The sequence below is a fragment of the Cupressus sempervirens genome, chromosome 5, assembly GCF_028749045.1.
Source record: "Cupressus sempervirens isolate cs-2001-9-10 chromosome 5, ASM2874904v1, whole genome shotgun sequence".
Lineage (NCBI taxonomy): Eukaryota > Viridiplantae > Streptophyta > Pinopsida > Cupressales > Cupressaceae > Cupressus > Cupressus sempervirens.
This window is the reverse complement of record NC_143122.1, coordinates 269,327,195-269,353,471: the sequence shown is the minus strand read 5'-3', so window position 1 is coordinate 269,353,471 and position 26,277 is coordinate 269,327,195. Positions and strand designations below refer to the sequence as shown.

General features: G+C 34.3%; 1 protein-coding gene across 5 annotated transcripts in view; it reads right to left on the bottom strand.

Moving 5' to 3' along the window:
* The window catches only part of LOC149555598 (nifU-like protein 4, mitochondrial), a 77,719-nt gene extending 52,258 nt beyond the window's left edge, over positions 1 to 25,461 (bottom strand). Inside the window, exons 1-4 of one of the 5 annotated variants that reach the window (XM_089829711.1) lie at positions 25,353 to 25,461; positions 25,173 to 25,226; positions 23,123 to 23,287; positions 587 to 762 (exon numbers count right to left, since the gene is read on the bottom strand). In XM_089829711.1, coding sequence (XP_089685837.1) covers positions 587 to 762; positions 23,123 to 23,287; positions 25,173 to 25,226; positions 25,353 to 25,368 — 411 coding nt within the window. In that variant the 5' untranslated portion in view covers positions 25,369 to 25,461. Of the gene's footprint in view, positions 1 to 586; positions 763 to 23,122; positions 23,288 to 25,172 lie in introns of all 5 variants that reach the window. The other 4 variants (XM_089829712.1, XM_089829709.1, XM_089829710.1 and 1 more) reach the window with 4 other exon arrangements.
* Positions 25,462 to 26,277: the final 816 nt, after the last annotated feature.

The window sequence follows — 26,277 nt, the reverse complement described above, 5'->3', positions numbered from 1 at the left end:
CACCATGATGTGTACTGACTTCCTTATTGATCCATGAATGAACGAAAAACTGCTTATCAGCTCTCTAAATTCAGTGTAATGCATAACTTAACAATATTTTTGTAAATATAATTTACTAGGATTTTGCAAGTTACCAAATCTGAGTACAATGTGGATCTTCCAATTCATAAGTTTTTAAATAATAGGTCAAAGTTCAAACATCCAAATACGAAATAACGCAAGAGAAGCATTGAAAAAAATTGGTTCTGATGTGTTCGGATTGCTCCCATCAGATGCTCTACATATCTGTTGCATATGCTCCCAGACAGACACTTGGTGGTTCGAAACACATTTTTCTTTTACCCTGGAATCTATTGAATTCCATAAATCCATTCAGAACTTCAGGGTAAAAAGTGAAATATTTCTTGCATAGTCGCTTGTTTCAATTGCTTAATGTTTGCTGCTAAGCCCAGCATTTATTGTTTTAGGTTCATATTAGACAACTAGAATGCTTCATTAATTTCGTCGATCCATTTTGCTAATTAAAATGAGAAAAGGTTATTATGTTCATTCTTAGAGGAAGAATTACATGTTAATGTAGATTTACCTCTGTAATGGCGGTATCTTTGGAAGCTCCCATATTCGAGTCGTAAAACAAAGGTTGCCCTGATGAATAAAAATCCATGACTGCTGCAAAGATTTCAGGTTTTAAAACATCCCACGAGGCCTCCTCTAATTTAGTTACTGTTATGTGGTCAGATCCAAAATAAACACGTGCAACACCTGAAAACGCACATTAAAAGAAAAACTTTAAAATGGAAACTCAAAATATAATCTATTCTAGACCAGATATTTTATGGTGAGAAACACCATCCAAAATAGTTAATAGAAGTCCAAATCTGAAATTTATAGTCATGTGAGAACAATACAAACATCTTTCATAGTACCTTGAAAAAGAACTAACTTTTATAAGAGCATTTACTTCAAAACTTTTACATAACTCCTCCACTAAAAATAAACAATGTAGTATGTATTCAGACTATTCACCACACATGAAACCAGAGTCAAGAAAAGAAATACCAACGAAACATAAAAGGATAGATGATCTTATTATTAACATTTAAATTTTAACCTAAAGATAGACATTATATAGGTTTGTAGCTTTCAGCTACAAAATGATACAGCCTTAGAAAGTTGAAACTTATAAATGATTATTTTGTACAATTCTGAAATCTCACACTCTTCTATTCTAGACATGTTCATTCTCAAAGCTTTTTCTCACCATAACCAACAACAATTTATAATCGTAGGGACAATAACATTTCAATCACCCACCAGTTAGTGTTACAATGCAATTCCTTCTTCGTTTCTAATAGATTACAGCAGATACATGAAAGTGACTTTGTGTCATTAGTTGTAAAACAAACTGTGGATTATGTTTAGGTGTAGCTTGATTTCCCTTCCTCTATCAACAGACACAATTGCAACTTGTTGGATAAGATTGTAATCTGACCATTATACATATATCTTAAATTCTTCAATCGACTTTGCTATGCTCTTCTACTCTCAGTCTCATCTTCATGATGATATTGGTCTTGGCCAGCATCACCACATTGCAATGCAGGTTTTGAAAACTATAAAATTATAAAGTTACACATACTTACATTAATATAAAAAATACATATATGTAGTTGGTTTCAGGATCATGCATCATCTTCAGTAGCTATAGCTTAATACAGTTTCTTTAGTAATCATATTATACAATTATCCTACCTTAATATTTATCAACATATTTGGACCCAACTAATGGAATTGTTTATTGATATTAAAAACAATATTATGCTGTAAGTTGCATTTATCCCACCTGAGTCTTTTTCAGCATTAAACTCAACAATATACTCCATCATAAACCTGCTCTTGAAATACACTACCAGTGTTGCATATTTGTAGACTCCACTTTCTAGCTTATAGCTTAGGGCACACTTTATTACATAGTATTCATTGATAGTTCCACAAGCACAATCAATTATGAATTCATAACATCCATCAAACCTCAGGGTGTATGCATGCATAATGTAAATGGGTACATCATATGATAAGTCATTCTTGATCTTCTTAAACTCGCATTAGAATTTTCTAAAGGGTTCTTCTTGATACACTTGGATCAAACTTCAACAAAATTAGTTTCTAAATAATACAACTTTAACCGGACTTGGACTATTGTACTTTTTACTGCACTTTGCTTACATGTCTTTTACTGTACTTTGCAATCTCTGCTTTAAAGGATCTCAAGTTATAATATTTTTCTGAACTGCAATGATGTGGCGACCAATCAGCTACATGAAGGCTTTGAAGAAGTTTTCCCACGGAGCAGATTGTAGACAACGAGAAGCAAAAGAACCACTAGCTCTCTAATAGCCTCCACAAAAAACCAACAATTGTAGTATGGGGTTAGGCTATTTTTTGTGTAGAGATTTCTATATTGCATTGGCTTCTACTTTAGCATTGATTTCCTACTAGTGCTGACTTTCTTTTAAGAGTTAAAATGCATGCGTTAAATATTAGAGAATGAATGATAATGATAATATGATACTGAATGGTTATAAAATCATCTTATTCACAAGTGATTTAATTATTTGACTACATAATCGTGATGTACATACTATAGCTGCAGTGCTGACTTTCTAAAGTGTTGACCAAGCACATAGTTGTAGTTGACCAACTCTCCAGAGTGCAACATATATTTAAGGTGAAACTGATGATGGCTGCATTTTCAAGATATTACGCATCACATTAACCTTCTATTTATTGAATTTCACTGCAATTGTTAAAGGTCGATTGTTTGTACTGCTCAGGTTGACCACTATAAAAGATAATTACTGTTGCTCTAAGCCCCTGGTTTCAACACATAAAACAGAATAGGTCAGCACTTCAATCAAGAAATGTGGTAAAGACAGAACAAGCCAACAGTGGAAAAAAGATTCTGGCCAACAAGAAGCAGGATAAGGGATGCTGGCAAAACCAGAAGAGGTCAACAGTTCCATCAAGAATTGTGGCAAACATAAAACAAGTCAACAGTGGAAAAAATATTTTGGTAAACAAGAAGCAGTATAAGGGATGCTGGCAACTGATGATGGCTGCATTTTCAAGGCATAAAGATCACATTGAATTCCCAATTACTGAATTTCACTGCAAATGTGAAAATTTATTATGTTAATGTTTTGAACCAGAATATTATAAAAGCAATAATCAGAAGCTTTAACATCAAAACACAAGATAAACAAACAAAGATTTACCCTGAGAAAATCCTCCTACTCAAGGGAAAAGCCCTACCACACCCAGATTATACCCTTTATTGAGTTTTCCAAAACAGTATGGTTATCTCTTGCTTACGCTGGAGACTTCTACCAGTCAGTCAATAAACTATATGATCAATTCAGAATAAGACAAAACTCTGTATGAGTATCTCTCAGATATGTCTACCACATAAAGACTTACAAATGCAATATCATTATGTCAATCAAACACAGATCAAGTACACTATTAATTATGCACTATGTATAATAACTATATCATCTGAAAATTGAAAACAAGGCTCAAGAAGAATATGAATCAGACATAGAGCGATTCCCAAAGAAGAGATATCGTACTGATGCAACAAACAACCAACAAATGTTGTTGAGAGATACTCCTAAGGATCTGCCATAGCACCTACCAAGAAGAGTTCACACAACAGAAGAGTCTCCACCAAGGAATACTAGAGTCTGCCATCACAATAATAAACTAAAATCAATCAACGCAGTAACCGTCAACGGCCACATGTAAATACACAAGTCATAATCATCAGTGAAACCCGGGGACTCGCACCCCCCCCCCCCAATCTTGAAGTACCTATCCCTCGGACGTCACTACACTAGGTACTTGAAGTACCCGAGTACCCCCACCTCCATTCCGCAACCATGCTGTTGCCAGGATGGGTACTTGAATTTCTATTTCATTTTATATTTTTGAATGTTACAATGTTGAATGTTCCATAGTTCTGTTTCATGTTGCACTATTTCTATGTTCAAGTATTTTAATTTGGTATGATATACTGAAACATCATTTCATAAGTAGCATTTCAAGTTCTATATGTATAGTATATAGTACCCCCTTTGCCCCCAACCAGCTGCCACCATTCCCCTGCCACCCCCCATAGTCCCAAAATTGAGGCCTTTCGCACGGCCCCACACCCTCTTGGAATCTCATCCTGATGCACCCTAGTGTCGGTGCTACACTATAATTATGAGTCACCTCACAATCGCCATGCAATATATGCAAATGATGCCGAAACATACTATCTAAGTAATGAATCAAGAATAGTATAAGCAAGAGAAACCAATCTTATGCGAACAACTTGGTCATGACTGGGAGTCAACATGATCACTCAGCTGGGCAGAACAAAAAACCTGGAGGATGCCGAAACACGTTTGAAATTCCGACATCTCACAAAGAGGGAGAGAGCAATAAAAACATCTCAATGCCAATCAGATGAACTACACAAAGCCATCAGGGAGCTGGAACTCATATCAAATAACAGAACAGAATGAAGCGTGATAAGAAAAGATTATCATCACACAGAATTTCTCAAAATCCTTACAGCAGACAATCACAGGTAACTAATCTCTCTCACAGCTACATAACTTAACCAATTATTTGTAGTTTGTCTTCTCAGGTTGACTGCCATAAAAGATAATTACTGTTACTCTAAGCTCCCAAAATCAACATGAAAACCAGAATAGGTCAGCAGCACCATCAAGAATTGTGGCAAAAACAGAACAAACCAACAGAGTGAAAAAAATTCTGGCAGAAAAGAAGCAAGACAAGGGACGCTACCAAAGTTATAAACCAGAAGTTCCACTATGGATGGTATTAAAGATAATTACGAGCTTACAGTAACATATTAGAAGCCAACAGTCCTCTAAGAGATGGCGACCATTGTTATATGCCTAAGTTGAGAGAGATAGCACAGAATATGCAGATTCAACAGGATTGCATAATACCAGAGATGAGTGAAATACAGCAATAGCATGAATATCACAGAGTCACATTACACCATAAATGATTGATATATGTTTCATTGCATAATAGTTCCCACATTAACCACATCCTCACTTGTTCCAAGTTCCATACAAATAGACTCTATACAGTTGGTTACATCTCCAACTGTCACCATCTGACAACACAAATGAGACCTCTTCAAAACAGTGATTTGTTAACTAACAAAAGTCTTACTTACCTATTCATGGCATAATTGTCACCTACGACCATGATAATTAAGACTGACAACAACTAAACTAACAAAAGTCTTACTTACCTACTCATGGCATAATTGCCACCTACAAACATGATAAATAAGACTGACAACAACTACGGACGATGACCAATTTTAGATGGCAATATCATGTGGGATGGTGAAATCATTTTTAATTTATCTGAGACGAGAGACAATTTTAATGATAGCTGATGTAGGTTTTATTTTTATAAATTATCCAGCATATGTTTAATCTACTATAATTTTTTTTTTAAACCTATAGCTAACAATAGATTTCCAAGAAGTGGCATCACTCAAGCAATAGTTTTACCTCAAGCATATAAAAGATACCAACTAAGGACTCTTGCGGTGTGGCTTTGTTGACTATTGTTACAAAAGCAAAAGATCACATAGTTGACTCTGCACACTGGCTTAAGGATGATTAAAGTATAAGCAACAACTGCTTTTTAACCAAACTATCTTTAATCCTTCATCTCCATTTAAGATTCATTGTCCTTTACTACGATGGTTTGGATATTGTTATTGCACATTGTCTATCTCCATATACTCAATCCATTGGGAGTACTACTGTCTTCTCTGACATGAGAAGCAATTTTTCTTGCTCCTCAACAACTTGCACTCCATGAAGATCTTCCTCATTTCAAAGAGACCTTGCCACCCACTCTTCTCCCAAGTAAAACTACAGCTTCTAACATCAGCCCTAATGTGTGGATTTCCTATGCTAGCTTTTCTTTACAATGTGCATGACCAAATTAAAGCCTTGGTCCCTACCCCGTTGCCATCAGCTACCACTGTCTCCAAGTATATCATCGAGAAAGCTATTATTAAGTTATATACCAGCAACACAGCAGATTGTGAAGGTCTGCAAATTGTAATTATACAAAATGGTGTTGATCAACTATCATCTTACTTTCCCTTCACCAAAACTTTCCAACAAAATGGTTTGTTCAAACTTCTCTTAGTCTAGGTCCTAACACATAGCCATTCTACTCATAAATTTAGAGGTCTCTTCAACCTTGAAATCTATGAGACCATCATGAATCAGGATCCATTTGCCAAAATTTACGCCACTATGTCAGGCATGCAATTTCTAAGTGCTTGGAGAGAGGCAACATTAGAGCTCAACAAGCAGCTAGATTCAAGAGACAATCAGACCACTGGCCACATATCGACACTCCAAGCTATCGTTATGGAGGCTCCCCATTAGTCTTCACAATCTCTTCTTGTTTTATAGACTTCAAGGCTCTTAACTCAATTTTGAGACACCTACTTTTCTAGAGGATACAAGATGTTAATTTTTCATGATTCTCTCATTACCGAAGCTTGGATGATTTATGAGACAATTATTAAGCACTTGCCTATTTCTCGTGGTATTTTTGACTTTGTGAAGAGTACCAATGGGGTCAAAAAAGGCTTTCCTCTTCCATTAACCCTCTCCAATATTTACATTAAGGAGTTGGGAGTTACTTTGGCAACACACCCATATAAATGAATCAATGATGGTTGGATTTTACATGAGATCATTCTAGGCTATAGCTATGCTACTTCTTTCCAATGATTTCATTCTCCTCTCCCATTTGACCAAAGGCTTACAATGACAAATTGGTGCCTTGCTCATTTCTATGAACTTCACTAACTTGTGGTCAGCCTTAGTAATTAGTAAAGTCATTACTTATGAACTTCACCAACTTGCAGTCAGCCTTGGTAAAAGTGAAGTCATTAGTTTCAACATTTCCAAACATTCTTTCCAGATCCCAATTCTCCCGCAAGGAAGCAGCTTTGGAGATCACATCAACTTAGACATACTCAAGAGTCCAATTTTTCGGTCCAATTGCATCTTTGCAAGGGCTATGCCTCTCTATGTCTTGGAACATCCATGTTTCCCGAGATATTCCTTGAAGGATAGATCCTTTTGATAAATCATCACGGCTACAATTTTATTTGTGTTTGAAGTTTGGGGACTAGACACAAAATTCATCAATTGGACCCATATTAAGAGGGTCGAGTCCTCATGATGTGGCACATGAAATGTAGCAATCTAATGATCCTCAAACCATTGCCTTGACCGAGTTTATTGGCTAGCCACTACCTCTTGAAACTATCTTCTTGCTTACTTTCTACATCCATAAACTTAGATCCATGGGTGATTCAACTTCTAGTCATGAGTGGTATCCACAATTATCTCTCTATTACTCTAAGCAGATCACTTCATTTGGCTCCAAGTGATAACTACATTCTTGGTATTTTAAGACAAGCTTGACTAGCTCGATCCTTTCTATCAACACCTCTATTGATAGAGTACCTCCACATATTCCACATATTCCTTAGACACTCCTACTCAACTCCTTCCTTTGAAGGTCACCTTCACTAGACCTACCAAGAAGGACATTTACAAAAAGTAAAGCAGTCACTTGGACGGCTACTCATATGTCACTCAGCTTGGAACTTGATTTTTACACACAACATTTCTTATGGCCTATAGTTTAAGGATTATATATTATGACATCCTAGCCATCTTTCAACATCATTGAACACACTACTTGAGGTTTACTATTGAGTATTTTAGCTTGGTTAGGAACTTCCACACAAGTTCACCGTGAATATGCAAGGAAAAGTTCAAGTGGTTTGAGTTACTCTATTTTCCATTCACTTTGAAGATAAGAGTTAGTCTTTTTATTTTGCTAAATAAATCTAAAGTGCTACTATCTAATGGTTATAAACACTTATCTTCCAACTCATCCTTATAAGTAAGAAGGATATTTTGTAATCCAATCTGATTTTTGAAAGATTAAACTTTCAGCTCAATTAGTATAAAGATAGGAGCAAGATATAGGGACAGATGGCTTCAAAAGCTTTTTAAAGGACTGAGCTACTAAAGTTGTAACATTGCAGAACATAGAACAAATTGTTGATTCCATGCAATTGCAAATAATATTAGTTGTGGAGTTTGCCTTGCAAGTTTTTCGAAGCAATCAAAGACTGATTTGAAAGTGTAATTTTCTATGCATGCTTCTTTATTTTATAATTTTCATCATTGTGTGATTTAGCAATGTTATTTATGCTTACTCCATGAGAACCCTAAAAGAAGAGCTTGAAACAATATCTTTCAACAATTTGGTCTTAGTTGCACTAGATTGTTTGATAAACACCATATTGGCAGAGATGGGGTTTTCAGAATCCTTCATATCGAATGCATCAACAAAATTATTTGATGCCAATGGTAAGCAGTATTAGGGAATTTGGCATCTAAGGCCAACTTAGTAAAAATTGTAGCCTTCAAATCTTATTGTTGGGGAGTGAATCCTCAACCCTACAAGTTAAGGTCTTTGTTCTAATGATTTTTATATTTTGTTTTCAGTTGTATGCTTGTATTTCTTAGTTTTATTCTAATTTAGATTTATTTAGTTTTTTTATAATAGCAAGAAATCGGGTTGCAAGAATGACTGGTAATGAATGTTCAGGTGGGGAAGGAACCGATAGATTCATAATTGATATAGCATCTCCTTTGTGGAGACATCACAAGAATTTCACAAATTCTAAGAAGCGGGGCATATATTTGTTAGTGTAGTTATTGTAATTCTAAACCAAAAACTAGCTCATAATCTTGAGTGAAACTTCACTTTATGGGCCCTGCTAACAAAGGGATGGGAATGTGTCAAGGCCTAAGTAAGGATTCGTATGCATAGATAATTACACTTTCAAATCAGTCTTTGATTGCTTCAAAAAACTTGCAAGGCAACCTCCACAACTAATATTATTTGCAATTGCATGGAATCAACAATTTGTTCTATGTTGTTCTGGAAAATTACAACTTTAGTATCTCAGTCCTCCAAAAAGCTTTTGAAGCCATCTGTCCCTATATCTTGCTCCTATCTTTAGACTAATTGAGCTCAAAGTTTTATCTTTCAAAAATCAGCTTGGATTACAAAATATCCTTCTTACTTATAAGGATGAGTTGGAAGGTAAGTGTTTATCACCATTAAATAGTAGCACTTTAGATTTATTTAGAAAAATAAAAAGACTAACTCTAATCTTCAAAGTGAATGGAAAATAGAGTAACTCAAACCACTTGAACAGGATTTGTAAAAGAACAAGAAGAGCTTGATAGATTAATTCAAATATCAAAACAAACTACTTATAATGGTGTAGCGAGAAAAAAAATTACCAATTGATTTAGCTGTAGCCTCAAAACATCCATTCTCGCCTATACCAAAAGTGGAAGATGAAGATGAAGTACAAGGTATTTGAAAAGGAGGGAAGAGACAATGCTGATCAAAAAATTGCACATTGCCTCTATGCCAATGGTCTTCCTGTCAACTTGGTGAGATCATAGTATTGGTGAATGTCGGCAATCAATAGTGCACTAACTGGTTTCATAAGTTCTAGGTTTGAAAGATGTGTACTACCTTGTTGGAAAGAGAGGAATGCTATAGAGACCTCCCTTCAACCAATTAAAGATTCTTGGACTAAATGAAGTGTTTCTATTGTTTTCAGTGTATGGAAAGATACCAAAAACCATCCATTTCTTAATGTTATTGCAATGTCCCCAAAAGGAGCAATGTTTTTTAGGGTAGTTGATTATGTAGTGTAAGTGAAAGATGCACAATTCATTTCCAGAAAACTCATTGAGTCCATTGAAATGGAGGGTAGTGAGAATGTAGTCCAGGTAATCACAGAGAATACAAAAAATTGTAGGGGCACAAGTGCTTTTAGTTAAGGACCCATATGAGCACATTTTTTGGACACCGCACACTGTATGCTCTCTCAACCTAGTGGTGCAACAAATTGGCACTCAAATAGAGTGGGTGGAACAAATATATGGAGAGGTCGAGGAGATCCAAATGCTTGTGATGAACCACAAGATGTCTCTCAAGTTTGGAATTGTTTAAGGTAAATATTAAATTTAATTTATTTATTTAATTTTATTTATATCGTGTTCATTTATCAATTGTATATAAATTTTCTTGATAATTATTTTTAATGTGTTATTTATCTATTGATATTGTTATTAACTTAGGTTGTCGAGAGTTGATTTTCAACCTCAACCAATAGGGTGTATAGAAAGCTTCACATTCAGGGAGGACCCAAAAGGTTAGTCATTGGTCTTGGATGAAAATCAGTGGATTTGTTTGGAATATGTATTGGAATTCACCAAGCCTAGCATGACTTCGTTCTTATTTGCTAATACAGATGCACCTTTCTTAGGAGATGTCTATGATGGAATGGACACGATCGTAGAGAAAGTAAAATTGGCAATACAAAAACATGAGGATGACCTTGTAGAATGTGAAAACTTATACAATAAGGTGAAATCACTAATTCATCATCATTTGTAAAAGATGACTGGACCTTCTTGCATATGCCCAATCTCCAAGGTACTATAGCAAGAAAGTACTTTCTATGCCAAGAAAATTAGCATCATATCGAGATGGAGTTGCTAATGGGTATTTGTGGGCATTTAGTACTCTTCCAAGATGCAGAAATAGAGAGACATTAGGCAAGAATTTGGCATGTTTGCCTCAAGGAGAAGTCATACTCCAACGACTATTAATGACCAATATCCCATGGAAGTTGCCAAATTGTGGAAAGTCCATGGTCAAAAGTTTGGATACATCCAACCTATTGCAATCAAGATCCTCTCACAAATTTTTTGTTTTTTACACCAGTTTTATTCTACAACTTAGTGCTTGATATTCTTTAATTTACTTTGCAGTTTTACTTTATCTAGGTTGCAAGTTCTTTTGTCGTTGAATGGAATTGGAGAACATACTCCTTTATCCACTCAGTGAAGCATAATCAACTGGGTTCAAAAAAAGGGTGAAGACTTAGTTTACATTCATTCTAATTTGCATTTTCTGTCATGTAAGAAAGAATACTACAAGGATGGGGCAGTAAAGCTTTGGGATGTAGTCCCTGAACGTGCCAACTTGGATGCAACCATTTAGAATCTTACTAGACTTGCTATAGCTTAAGATGATGATGATGAAATCTCCTAAATATGGTGCATTGGTTTAAATTCATTCTAATTTGCATTTTCTGTCATGTAAGAAAGAATACTACAAAGATGGGGCAGCAAAGCTTTGGGATGTAGTCCCTGAACGTGCCAACTTGGATGCAACCATTTAGGATCTTACTAGATTTACTATAGCTTAAGATGATGATGATGAAATCTCCTAAATATGGTGCATTGATGCAGACGTAGGGTTCAAGTTCACAACCATGTAGGCATATTTCACAATAATGGGTTCATACCCTTCTCACAACCCCAACACTAGTCCTCATATTGCAAAGTTCACTTTCAAAGTACTAATCTTTGACATCTCAAGCCTTCAAATGGACAAGGATTCATCATGGATGGGTTCTCAACCAACACTTTCCTATCATTTTCCACTAACTCCAAGTTCCCCTTTGTAATGCCTTTATGCTTCAATAAGTTATAAACTCCAATTAAGGGCTCAATGGTTCATAGGGCTCAACCAACTTTAGGAACATCTTAGATCCATTAAATAAAATATTTTAAACTCCCTTGGCAACTCTCAAAAACTCTGATTTTTTCAAACCTCTATATGCATCCTCTAACTAATTTATCTCCTACTAGCCCTTGCAGATGACAAAACCGGGCACAACTTCCAATGAAGGCTAGATACTCACAAACTAAATACAGATTCAAAAACCCTTTTCGAGGTTCTAAAACATATGTAAAGTAAAGACATAGTTGGTTTGGAACATTTCCACCAAAAGTTGACCGATTTCAGTTTTGAGGGTTTAATTAGGTCTGTTTTACAAAGCATCTATGAGAAATTCAAAGGCCAGACTCACAAATCCTATTCTATTTCCCTCAACACGTTACCAATAGACTAAATCCACCATTTTTATCAGGAAAAACAACCATCAAGTTACCTAATCATCAAACCGGAACCCTCATTCTAGGCCAATTTTGCCTTGAACCAAGAGGATTTTTTACAAGTGTCATTTCTGAACCCTTCCAAATCCTGCCAAACCCCAGACATCTTTCAATAGGTCCATATATTCTTCCCAAGCCATCAAATACCCAGCCACAACAACACTTGTTCAAAACTTAACACTCATACCTCCTTGTGTGCTTGCAAACTAGCAATGGCTCACCTAGGACTTCCTTAAACACGGGCAGAACACCATTTATTCACTCTACTACGACCATAATCTTTTAGAGCATCCAAAAATCATTCAAACCAATAGTTTTTAGAATTTTCCAATGGTGAATCATAACCCAAATTGCCAAATTGGTCCACAAATCCTCATTGGCAAGGGTTTCCAAACTAGTTTCAGGAAAAATGCAATATCTCCCTCAATAATTGATAAATTGACCTAAAACCACTGCCAAATTAAAGCTAACTCGCTCCTTTATCCAGCTATATGAGTTTCAGATCATGTTTCATGCATACAAAATCGTAGAAAATGCTGCAACCGGGCTGTTACAGGAAAATTTGGAAATTACAGCTACTAAAACGATCATAATTTCAAAACTTAATGAAATTCACCCAAACTTGTTGCAAAGGGAACAAGACACGTTATTCTATCAAATGAAATCAGTCTCACATCATTATCTAACTGTACAAGGCCATACAGACCTCGGAGACAGTGAGAAACCAGAAAATTTGCATAGGAAAAAATGCTTTATTCATATGTATGTTACAATAAACTGTCTTCTTCACATTCCCTGAGCCTTTCAAGGCCTATTTAAATGTGTTCCATCCCAAACTAACCTCTCAAACAACCAAAATCAAATTTTAAACATCTATGACTATTGGCCTTCCCTCTTGCATTTTTACAACTTTGGCTTATAACAATTTTTACGACATTTTTTTTGGCAATTTGAGCAACTTGCATAAAAACTTATCCAACTGACCCTCCAACATGAGAAATGACCTTCATTGGTTTTATAACATCAAATGGAACACATACAAGCATAAACTTAGACCCTTATGACAACTATTGACAACTTGGTTGCAAGAAAAGTTGTTTGACAACTTTCGTTGCAACTTGTCAACTTTTGCAAAATATGAACTTATATGACCTCTATTACATCATGAATGGTCTTATTATGTTACATCCCAATTTTTGACCTAGCTTGAAATATAGCCATTGAGGTTCGCATGAAGTCAGTTGACAATTTAATTTGTTATAATCTAGCAAAATGGTAAGATAGTTGGTCGTTATGATTTCAAGTGAAGATGACATGATTAGTTGATCATTAATTGCAAATTCATGGAATTAAGATGAAAGTTTAACTGTTATAATTATTTATGATTAAATAATTTAATTACTGAGGAATTCCTTGCAAGGAGCATGTTGAAGGGGTGGAATCATTGTCAGAAAAGAATTAAGCAGGGCATCACCATCATTGGGCAGATGGGTAGAGGATCTAGGGACTTGAAACAGGATACATCTCTAGAACTGAATGAGTTATTAATAATTAATTTAATTAAAATAATTGAGTTAAAATGTAAACAAATCTCAACGGATTTTAATTTATCTTTCATCATATTATTTTAATAAACGTGCATATAATATTAAATGATTTGGCACCATTAAAATTAAATAATTTAATAAAGTGATGTTTATAAGTACATTTAATATTTTAATAGTATTCAAATCATAATAACTTTAGAATTATTATAATTTTCGAATTACAACTTTCCAACTTTTTCCTTTTCGATTTAATATTCTTTGCTCTTAAATGATAACACTTGGCATAGCTAATCGATTAATTTTTTTTTTGGCAATCCAAATTGTTTTAATCTTTCTCCAACCTTTTTATTTTTATCTTTTAATTTGTATTTTGATCTATTCAAATGGTTACCTTGGGAATTCGAATAGCTTCTTTATAACTGATAAAAGCCGTAAGGTCTAACTTGTATCTTTATTTTGAAACCTCCAAACGTAACTCGGATACCATTCCTAGTCTTTGGCGTCCATTTTCTGTTCTCAGCCTTGCAAGCCATATTACATTCGAAACCTTCAGCTAGCAAACAAAATAAAGTGCAGAGGGAACAGCAAGTGAATGAAAAGCATACAGCTGAGTGTATTGCTGCGGGTTGAAGAACTCTTTCAAGTACCCGAGCCACATAGTCACAGGGCCGAGTCACATAAGACACCTAAAGTATTCCATAAAATGTTTTCACTTCCTTTCCATGTTTGATATTAAATATGTAATCATCCCTGCAAGCAGATGTAAAGGATTCCTCATTCATCATGGCAGATATTAGTTTCCTTTGTGACATCAATCTGTGTTTAGAGCCAAGCATAATTCATTTTCAGATTGCCTTTATTTCTTACTGTGATGTAAGACCTGAAAGAAGTTGTCCATAATATTTTCTTTCAAATTCATTGTAACCTGGTAAAGATTAATCGATTATCTTAGCCATATTTTCGGTTCAAAAACAGTTAACTGATTGATATCCGAATAGGCAACTTCCCTGAATTTTTTCCTAAAAGACTATCTTCTTTGATAGCATATATTATGCAATTATCTGAATCTATCTTGAAAATCTGTCATTTTTATTTGAAAAACATATTACATATAATAAGTCTGGTGCCTCCCATGTTCTGATTTTAAGTTACCGTAATTTCTTTATAGAGAAAAGATAATATCTCTGAGTTCTTTTATGATTCAAGACAAGAAGATAACATTCCAGTATTTAATCATTACAACCTGATTGGCATCTATAAATATCCCATTTAGTGTACACCAAGGAATTCACCAGGCAAAGGTGCCAGTATGTGGTGAAGAAGTTGTAAAATATCTTTGTGATCTTTAATTTGATTACACCTGGGAATCACCGGCTTGGAGACCTAAATAGGTTGAGGAGGTGAAGAGGTTGACATCAGTATTCATATAGTGATACATAAAACATTTCTATAGCTTATGCATGTTTCACTCAAGAAAAATGTTGTCAATTTTATGATCTTTAAAGAATATAATCATAGAATGTGAAATGATGATTGTATGTAATCTTCTTGAATAATTGTAGAGCCGTCTACCTTGAGAATTCCGGATACCTGGGACTCACCCAACTATGTAGCCAAGAAAATGGGTGATGAGGTGTGAGAAAGGAATGTTCAATAGTATGAATCCGTATTATCAATTATGACATTTCAATATTTATCATTTAATATGACTAAATTAATAGCTCATGCATATTCCTGTTATGGTGATCTCCTGCTACCAAGTCGTATGGTGTGTTTTAGTTCATGATGCCCAGTGGATGGAATGATGTTCCCTATCAATTCCGGGTAGGGAGGGCCTTTCTCGTTAGAGATTGTGTGGGGATATATTGTGGTCTGAGGTTGGGTGATTAAGCCATTGACAATGTTTCACCTCTCTCAAGATGTCGGATATGTGTTAGACAGAGATAAGTTATGCATTCAATTGTTTATCGGAAACAGGTATTATCATTTTTATTTATGAGGAGGTAAGATTAAATTGAAGTATTTCAGTGTAATCATCATTTTACTTTCATATATATGAATAATGAAAATAAGTATATTTTCTGATCTTGAGATACTATCACAGTTAAGTAATCTGAGGAAAAGGAATCTGAAGCCCTAATTGATTTGAGAGATGACTAGAACCTTAAATGATACAGTGGTATCGGAACCCTAATTGAATCCGTGGTATTGGGAACCCTAATTGAATCCGTGGTACTGGAAGCTCTATTTGAATTAGTGGTATCGGAAGCCCTAATTGAATCCATGGTAGCAGAAGCCCTAGATGAATCCGTGATAGCGGAAGCCCTAAGTGAGATAGCTGTACCAGAGCCCTAAATGAACCGAAGGTAAATGATACCCTAATTAATACAACAGTATGTGATGCCCTAATTTAAAATATAGTGGTATTTAATTGTAATTATCATTTGATTTTTTAAAATAGCGGTTTGTAGATGATAGTCATCATATGAAATTGTTATAGTGTATTTGTGGTCTAACCCAAGTGGTTGCAGAAGCATCCCTAGTTTGATTTGAACTCAGTTTTCCAAGGTATGTGGTTTTCAATCTCTTTAGTAATTTCATTTGATGGTAATTCAAGTTTTTAGTTAAGAAGTTTTGTATAACTGTTTTTCACGATAAATCTTATTCACGTGAACATGAATGATATAACTGTCTTGTTATGAAACGAAGTAGTAATTGTATTCCTTGAGTATGTTGAATGATAAATTAGACCCAGGAAAACCAGATGTTACATATGGTATCAAAGCACTAGGTTCAACACTAAAACCTTGGGTCCAGCACTGTTTTTGAAAAAAACTGAAAATGCAATGTTGAAAAAGATTTATTCTACATAACTGGATATTGCAATCAAAACTGGAAAAATCATTCAAAATAGCCAAAAAGGCTGAAATGATATAAAGTGGACAAATGTATAAATTATGATATTATAAAGACGAAACCTAATTAAAAAAATAAAAGGATCGGCAAGTTGAGTGGTGGAGATCAGGTTTGACGACCCAAATTTTGAGATCCTTGGCCAGGGTGGATTGTCCAGACGCTTCAGTTATTTTGTCGAATAACTATTGGGACTTTAATTAGGCAGATTTGCCGGAATAATTGATCTTGTTGATTGTCTAAATGCTTCAGTTATTTTGTCAAATAACTGTTGGGACTTCAACCCACCTGAATACTCAGATGGCAGGACTAAAATGATACATATGCCTAATCCCTAGAGGGAGGGCCATTCTTTGTCGAGAATGAGAAGATTAAAAAGGGTCCAGATGCCGAGACTTGCGCAATCCAAACACAGCTTATAAGCTTGATAAAATGTTATCTAAATTCATTATGATTGGGTTTTTCGACCCAAATTAATGACAAAAATAAATTGTTACCTATTTGAACTTGTACTTAATGGAAACAAAACAGTGAACCATGATCCTTTCTGATGTTGGTTAAACGACAAGATCATTATGTGCTCCAGTAAGGAGTAAACACACTTGCATAATTGGAACTATCAATGTTTGTTTACAGATACAAAACTTTTGATGAGATGGGCGTGGAAGCCTGAATCACAGAAATGGGAAAGATGAATTTCCAAGTATTTACAAATGAATGATGAGAATCTTATGAATTGTTTCAGATGCTTATGATCTTGATTTGATGATCTTGCATGGTATATCATGTTTTTACCCTTGAGCACATTGTTATACATGTATAATACACATGCGACGTTGACTTTACTTATTGAGCTGTTGTATATTGTTTTGGAGATATCCTAACATGAAATGATTATTCTAATGAAATATTGGGCATAAAGGTCAAGGTTACAATGGAAAAATATGGATTCACTAACCTATTACAAGTAATCTGTAAGTTTGCGAGTATGATCTATCTATTAATGAGGGCCATGTGCCAGATGGTACGTATGAGTGATTTAAATTATGATCAAGTTATGATCTAGAACTTGCTGGTTGAAGAATTTCAATTTTTGAATACTTATCTTACTTTTAGTCATTGAACCCTGAAAACCCTCTTGAAAGAAGATATCAATATGAAATCGAACTAATGATATGGTGAGTGTCTACATGAGTATGACAGGAATATGAAATAGAATCAACTTAACTGAAGCTGAAATGACCACCATTACGGTAAAGTAAACTCAAGTGAGTACATGTTTAATTTTATGTTAATATGCAAGTATCTTTTTGGAAACTTAAAAATAAAAATGGATCTTGAGTTTCGATCATGAATTTCATTCTGACCCGATTGAGAAAAGAAATGATATCACAATGTTATATATATATATCTTGCATTTGGAATATTCTTTTAGTGTTTAAATTGCAGAGGTCATCAAGGACGATGAACCACAAGGGGAATGGTACATTACATTCCAAAATTTTAAAATACTCCTTTATAATGTTCGTTGCAATTTCAAGTTCATCGAGGATGATGAACCACAAGGGGAATGGTATGTTACATCCCAATTTTTTACCTAGCTTGAAATATAGTCGTTGAGCTTCGCATGAAGTCAATTGGCAGTTTAATTTGTTATAATCTAACAAAATGGTAAGATAGTTGGTCGTTATGATTTCAAGTGAAGATGACATGATTAGTTGATCGTTAATCGCAAATTCATGGAATTAAGATGAAAGGTTAACTGTTATAATTATTTATGATTAAATAATTTAATTACTGAGAAATTCCTTGCAGGGAGCATGTCGAAGGGGTGGAAGCATTGTCAGAAAAGAATTAGGTAGGGCATCACCATCATTAGGCAAATGGGTAGAAGATCTAGCAACTGGAAACAGGATACATCTCTGGAACTAAATGAATTATTAATAATTAATTTAATTAAAATAATTGAGTTTAAATATAAACAAATCTCAACGGATTTTAATTTAAATGTAAACAAATCTCAACGGATTTTAATTTATCTTTCTTCATATTATTTTAATAAATGTGTATATAATATTAAATGATTTGGCACCATTAAAATTAAATAATTTAATAAAGTGATGTTTATAACTACATTTAAGATTTTAATAGTATTAGAATTATAATAACTTTAAAATTATTATAATTTTCGAATTACAACTTTCCAACTTTTTCCTTTTCGATTTAATATTCTTTGCTCTTAAATGATAACACTTGGCATAGCTAATCAATTAATATTTTTTTTGGCAATCCAAATTGTTTTAATCTTTCTCCAACCTTTTTATTTTTATCTTTTAATTTGTATTTTGATCTATTCGAATGGTTACCTTGGGAATTCAAATAGCTTCTCTATAACTGATAGAAGCCATAAGGTCTAGCTTGTATCTTTATTTTGAAACCTCCAAACATAACTCGGATACCATTCCTAGTCTTTGGCATCCATTTTCTGCTCTCAGCCTTGCAAGCCATATTACATTCGAAACCTTCAGCTAGCAAACAAAATAAAGTGCAGAGGGAACAGCAAGTGAATGAAAAGCATACGGCTGAGTGTATTGCCGCAGGTTGAAGAACTCTTTCAAGTATCCGAGCCACATAGTCACAGGGCCGAGTCACGTAAGATATCTAATGTATTCCATAAAACGTTTTCACTTCCTTTCCATGTTTGATATTAAATATGTAATCATCCCTGCAAGCAGACGTAAAGGATTCCTCATTCATCATGGCAGATATTAGTTTCCTTTGTAACATCGATCTGTGTTTAGAGCCAAGCGTAATTCATTTTCAGATTGCCTTTATTTCTTACTGTGATGTAAGACCTGAAAGAAGTCATCCATAATATTTTCTTTCAAATTCATTGTAACCTAGTAAAGATCAATCGATTATTTTAGCCATATTTTTAGTTCAAAAACAGTTAACTGATTGATATCCGAATAGGCAACTTCTCTGAATTTTTTCTTAAAAGACTATCTTCTTTGATAGCATATATTATGCAATTATCTGAATCTATCTTGAAAATCTGTCATTTCTATTTGAAAAACATATTACATATAGTAAGTCTGGTGCCTCCCAAGTTCTGATTTTAAGTTGCCGTAATTTCTTTATAGAGAAAAGATAATATCTCTGAGTTCTTTTATGATTCAAGACAAGAAGATAACATTCCAGTATTTAATCATTACAGCCTGATTGGCATCCATAAATATCCCATTTAGTGTACACCAAGGAATTCACTAGGCGAAGGTGCCAGTATGTGGTGAAGAAGTTGTAAAATATCTTTGTGATCTTTAATCTAATTAAACCTGGGAATCACCGGCTTGGAGGCCTGAATAGGGTGAGGAGGTGAAGAAGTTGACATCAGTATTCATATAGTGATACATAAAACATTTTTGTAGCTTATGCATGTTTCACTCAGGAAAAATGTTGTCAATTTTATGATCTTTAAAGAATATAATCACTAAATGTGAAATGATGATTGTATGTAATCTTCTTGAATAATTGTAGAGTCGTCTACCTTGAGAATTCCGAATACCTGGGACTCACCCGACTGTGTAGCCAAGAAGATGGGTGATGAGGTGTGAGAAAGGAATGTTCAATAGTATGAACCCGTACTATCAGTTATGACATTTCAATATTTATCATTTAATATGACTTAATTAATAGCTCATGCATATTCTTGTTATGGTGATCTCCTGCTGCCAAGTCGTATGGCGTGTTTTATATCATGATGCCCAATGGATGGAATGATGTTCCCTATCAATTCTGGGTAGGGAGGGCCTTTCTCGTTAGAGATCATGTGGGGATATATTGTGGTCTGAGGTTGGGTGGTTAAGCCCCTGACAATGTTTCACCTCTCTCAAGATGTCGGATATGTGCCAAACAGAGATAAGCCATGCATTCAATTGTTTATCGAAAACAAGTATTATCATTTTTATTTATGACGAGGTAAGATTAAATTGAAGTATTTCAATGTAATCATCATTTTACTTTCATATATATGAATAACGAAAAATAAGTATATTTTCTAATCTTGAGATACTGTCACAGTTAAGTAATCAAAGGAAAAGGAATCTGAAGCCCTAATTGATTTGAGAGATGACTGGAACCCTAAATGATATAGTGGTATCGGAACCCTAATTGAATCCGTGGTATTGGGAACCTTAATTGAATCCGTGGTATTGGAAGCCCTATTTGAATCAGTGGTATCGGAAGCCCTAATTGAATCCATGGTATCAGAAGCCCTAGATGAATCTGTGGTAGGGGAAGCCCTAAGTGAGATAGTTGTACTAGAGCCCTAAATGAACCGAAGGTAAATGATGCCCTGATTGATACAGCGGTATGTGATGCCCTAATTTAAAATATAGTGGTATTTAATTGTAATTATCATTTGATTTTTTAAGGTAGCGATTTGTAGATGATAGTCATCATATAAAATTGTTAGTGTATTTGTGATCTAACCCAGGTGGTTGCAGAAGCATCCCTAGTTTGATTCGAACTCAGTTTTCCGAGGTATGTGGTTTTCAATCTCTGTAGTAATTTCATTTGATGGTAATTCAAGTTTTTAGTTAAGAAGTTTTGTATAATTTTTTTTAACAGTAAATCTTATTCACATGAACATGAATGATATAACTGTCTTGTTATGAAACGAAGTAGTAACTATATTCCTCGAGTATGTTGAATGATAAATTAGACCCGGGAAAACCAGATGTTACATATTATGTCCTCATTACAATTTAGAGCACTAAAATTGAATCAAAGATCAAGTGTTGCCCCAGGGAGACATGAAGTTGACATGGTGCTCGTGCACTATGCATCTAGTGCGAGTGGAGCCACTTTGGGTTCAAATGATCCTCAACTTGCAGCAGCTGAAGATAAATATTCAATAAATGATTTTACTTTATTTTTAAATCCTTTTAATGGTTGATGAATCATGAACTATATATTGTAATTGTAATGATTTTCTGATTTTCATTGGAATCATGAACACAGAAATATATGATATGGCTTATTTGAATATTTGTGAACTATCAATTGACATTTATGATTTATTTATCTTTGGCATTGGACATTGATAAATGCTGAGGTATCATACTATCAAATGATTTAAGTCTGTATATTTTTTCAATTATATTTTTTTTGTCTGTATACATATACACATGCACATACCCTAACACATTCAAAACCCCACAAAAAAATTCATGTATCCATGTACCGGGTTCTTGTACCCGCTTCCACATCTGGATTTGAACTGGTAACTTAGTTTCTAGCAGGTAAGTGAAAATAACAAGAATTGTTCATCTTCTGCCGTTATACTGTGGCTTCTATGAACAAATCATCAAAAAAAAATTCGGCAATAGCAGAATACACCTCTTGGATTTTCGCAACATTCATGAAATTCGCAACTGATTTTGATTTTGCAAACCTAAACTGGAGTCCTATTTGTCAGTTTCAACATTGTTCAAACTTCAATAATATCATCCAATCAATGGTTGCAGGCCCTCCGATGTTTGTTGGGGAAATTGAATGGTACCACAGGCTGTTTTGAAGCTGTGTCATGCTCTATTCATGTCACTGTCTTGCTTACGCAGGAGATAGCAGTCTTGACTATTGCCAGAATTTACAGGTATGAAGCCTCTGCAAAGGCCCATATGTCCTCTGATAGAAAAGTATCCACGTGTATTAACTAATTGCAGCTTCTTCAATGTTACTATTCTTCATGATTTAATTCAATATTTACAGATCATTTCCTACTATAATAGATTTCAATTCCAATACTAAATGCAGTTTTAAGATGACTATATAATCCTTCCTTTTTGGACAAAATTCAAATGCAAACACTAGAGAAGGATTTAACCAAGAAGAGTTTCAACAGAATGCCACAGGAGACTCCTAGGCTCTAGATACTTTTACAACCAGGGGAGATGGATTCATAGAACTCCTTATTCCAAAGAATACAGAAAGAACATAGAAATTAGATAAAAGACCATCACATCCTCAGATTAGAGGACAAGTTAAAAATTTGGAAAATTCAGAGAAACCTAGGATAGCAAGCGCGTGCTATAATTCTTTCAACAAAAAGTAACACCGTATGAGGAACTCATTTAATAAGGTAAGAGTTGCATATCAGGGTTTGAATGTTCCTAATGATATAGAAGAAAATTTATGTGTTGTTTGGTATTTCAAAAAAAAACATATTAATACATGAACCAACTATAATCATAGAATGAATCAAATGAAATGAACAAGGCATCAAACCTTACATGCCTAAAAAATATTTCTAAGGCAGCATATTCACCACTTCAAGTTCAAAAGTTAAAGATAAGAGTCTAATAAAACTTAAATGAAAGCCGTGTTTCTCACACTAACTAAAAGTTTAAGAAAATAGATAGCAAACATGTTTCAATATTTTATCAGTTTATTGCTGCCACCTACCATCAATACCAAAGAGTGCCTTTGCCAAAGGGGAACCCATAGCTGTACGAGCATTTGGAAAGTCTGCACTTCCAACTTCCATTACTGGCTTTCCAGGACTGAACATCAAAGACAGGGGATTGGGAGTTGACTGAGTCTGTATAAACATGCTCCTCCGTTGACCTGCTAATCAAGAATTTTAAGAAAAAAGTTAGAAATCAACTGCTGCTAATATCCTCGCGCCTCAATACAAATCAATAATGGTTAACTGCCACTCATCTCCAGAAAGTTTCAAGGATTGTGAGTAGCAATTGCACTCTAACTTGTGATGGCCACCCAATAGAAGCTTATAGGACAACTTCAATCAGTTAAAAACAGACACACACATATATAGGATTTGCCAGGCCGACAAGATTCAGAAGTCCCATTGAAACATTCTGACTACCCCTTGGCCCTTAGATTATATATGTGAATTTGTTGGCCATTTTTTATAGCAAAATGGTCAATAGTCAGTGGTAGTTTTTTTCCATTTCAAGGTACTCTTAAATATCAAATGGTTCATAGGCAAAGTTATTCTTTTGTCAATAGAATAAGGACAGCCAATTAGCAGCTTTAAGTTGTATAAGGTGTAAAATTGTCAGACTGTTTGACCATTTAAGCTTTTGGTGTTTTAAGAATAGCAGCCATTTCCAAACAATAGAAAATTGTTTGCAGTGGAATAAGCACATTATATAGAACCAACAAAAGTACCATTATTTGTACCCAACTAAAGCCATAAACTTCATGGAATTAAAGATGTAAAGAGCAATCAATGACATTATTTGTGCTCAAGGATATGCATAATATGGAGTAAAGAACATCGATCTGCACGACTTTAACTACAACAAATAAATATTTTAAGCCAACAAAATCACTAAGATGGAAGCCAAAAAAAAAACATCAGTTATAATCAATATTTAAACTACAACTTTCAGCAAACAGAAACAATATTATGATGGGCGAACAGAGTCGGCCATATCCACCACAAATTACACTGGACCTACATTAATATTTATGACAAAGTGTGATGGAATTTATTACAATGTTGTGCCACTCATACTACTTTGAATTTCAGCAATTGAATTCATTGAAATGTTAATATACAGTTAACAAAAGGCCATAGTTTGCAACCAAGTAAAGCCGTAAACTCCACGGAATTAAAGACAAAGCACAATCAACTAGCTATATTTGTAGTCAAGGAGAGTTGTTAAAAGGAACAAAGAAAAACGACCTGCAACCAACACAATCCATTACTTAACTAATGTGAATAAATATTTTAAGCCAACAAAATCACTTTGATAGAAAAAACAAAAGTCCTATATTATAATCATTATTTAAGCTATAACGCTTCCAGAGAACAGAAGAGTTTTCATTTCTTTTGAACAGAGAGATAAAAATAAAAAACAAAAAAATTTTACCAAAACCCCACAATTTTTTCCATTTTTTTCGAACAAGAAAACACTTTTTTTTTATCAGTTCCCAAAAATACTAATTTTTCCCAAAGTTTGTATATTGAAGACCTTTGCCATTTTTTTGCTGGCACAATCTTGGTGCGTCTGTTATTACTGATGACTACTCTACCAATTTATTCTAAATGACCTAAAACTCTTTATCAATGTTTGGGTGGCTTTGTACATCTGCCCTGAAGAGCTCAAATGTTAAGACTATATCCACTACGGGCAAACCAAATTCTACAAAATCAATTTTCTTTAAGCATTTAGAAGAACGACTCGGGCCCTGCATGGAGTTCGTCGGCATTAAAATTGCCCAATCCTTTCCAGAATGGTTTCTATCCTTATAAACTTTTTTTTAAATATATTAAATCTACAAACTATGACCAGAGTATGAACTGGATAGATTACAATGCCATGGGAATTATTTTTTATTTTTTATTTTTTAAACCAGAGATATAAAAACCTCTAGAGGAGAAAACTCTGTTTTATAAGATTAAGTAAGACGAGAAAGACGTGCTTTGGAAGAAATTTGCCGAATGAAATCAAGGTGACAGAAAAGACGTGAAAAGAAGGCTTACTGAATATTGTGTTGTTCCATACATGTGCGTGAGAAGAGCGTCCTGATGAAATTACTGAGCCAGACATGCCATTGGTCAAAGGAGAACTCGGAGCTACGAATAATTGACGGCGGCCGACGTAAAATTGGCTGCCAATGCTCCCAAATCTTTTTATTCTTGTAAAATTGCGAGAAAACATACCAAGAAACCCTGACATGGCAATTGCAGTTCCTGGTTTTCTTCTCAGAACGGCTTAAAACAATGATGTCGTAGATAACTGGGATCTCCTCACAGTCGGGTTTCTGTGATTCCTCTCCTTTGAAAAGATGCCGTCTTATATACAAAGGACAGTAATCAAAAACAGCAAAGCTGCGGACTAAGAATTTGTAATCAAATATGAAGTCTTACCTCGGGCAAATATTGCACGATACTCCTAATATTTTATTTATAATAAGCATATTAAAAGATGAAGAAGATATAAATTAAAGATATAAAATTGGGATAATTTGAAATTTGCTAAATGTTATTAAACATATGCAATTGTGTTAGGGGTGACCGATGAAGATCACTATTTATATATTACTATAAAGAGAAGAGATGGTATATTAAAATAAAATAAAAAATTATAAGATTTAATACAATTTTTATTCTAATTCTAAAATATATTTAAAATGTCATTGAAAGGTTCTTGAAGAGTTTATAGGGATCAAGTCTAGTGAATGTAAGACTCTTGATTCCAAATATCAAAAGGTCAAATGCTACCTTCAAATCTAATTTACAAATTCAAAATAATTTGTTATTTTTTAGGGAATATTTTAAAGCTGGCACACAAATTCAAAGAAGTTGGTGATCTCATCAAAACAAAGAGCAAAAAAATCCTTCTAATTTATTTTTTAAATGTGAAATTAAAATGTTTGACAAGTGGCAAAAAGCATTTTTAAGCTATTAGAGCAATTTACAGCCCCACCCCCCCTTTTTCACCTACTTGTTAAAAAACAAGGGCTCCTATTTTATAGAAGAAGAATCCAAATAATCCATCAACCCCCCTCATAGAACCCCTCCCTAAACAAACATAGCAAAATCATCTTAAGAGAGAAAATGATCAATTAAATTGGGGTCTTGATTG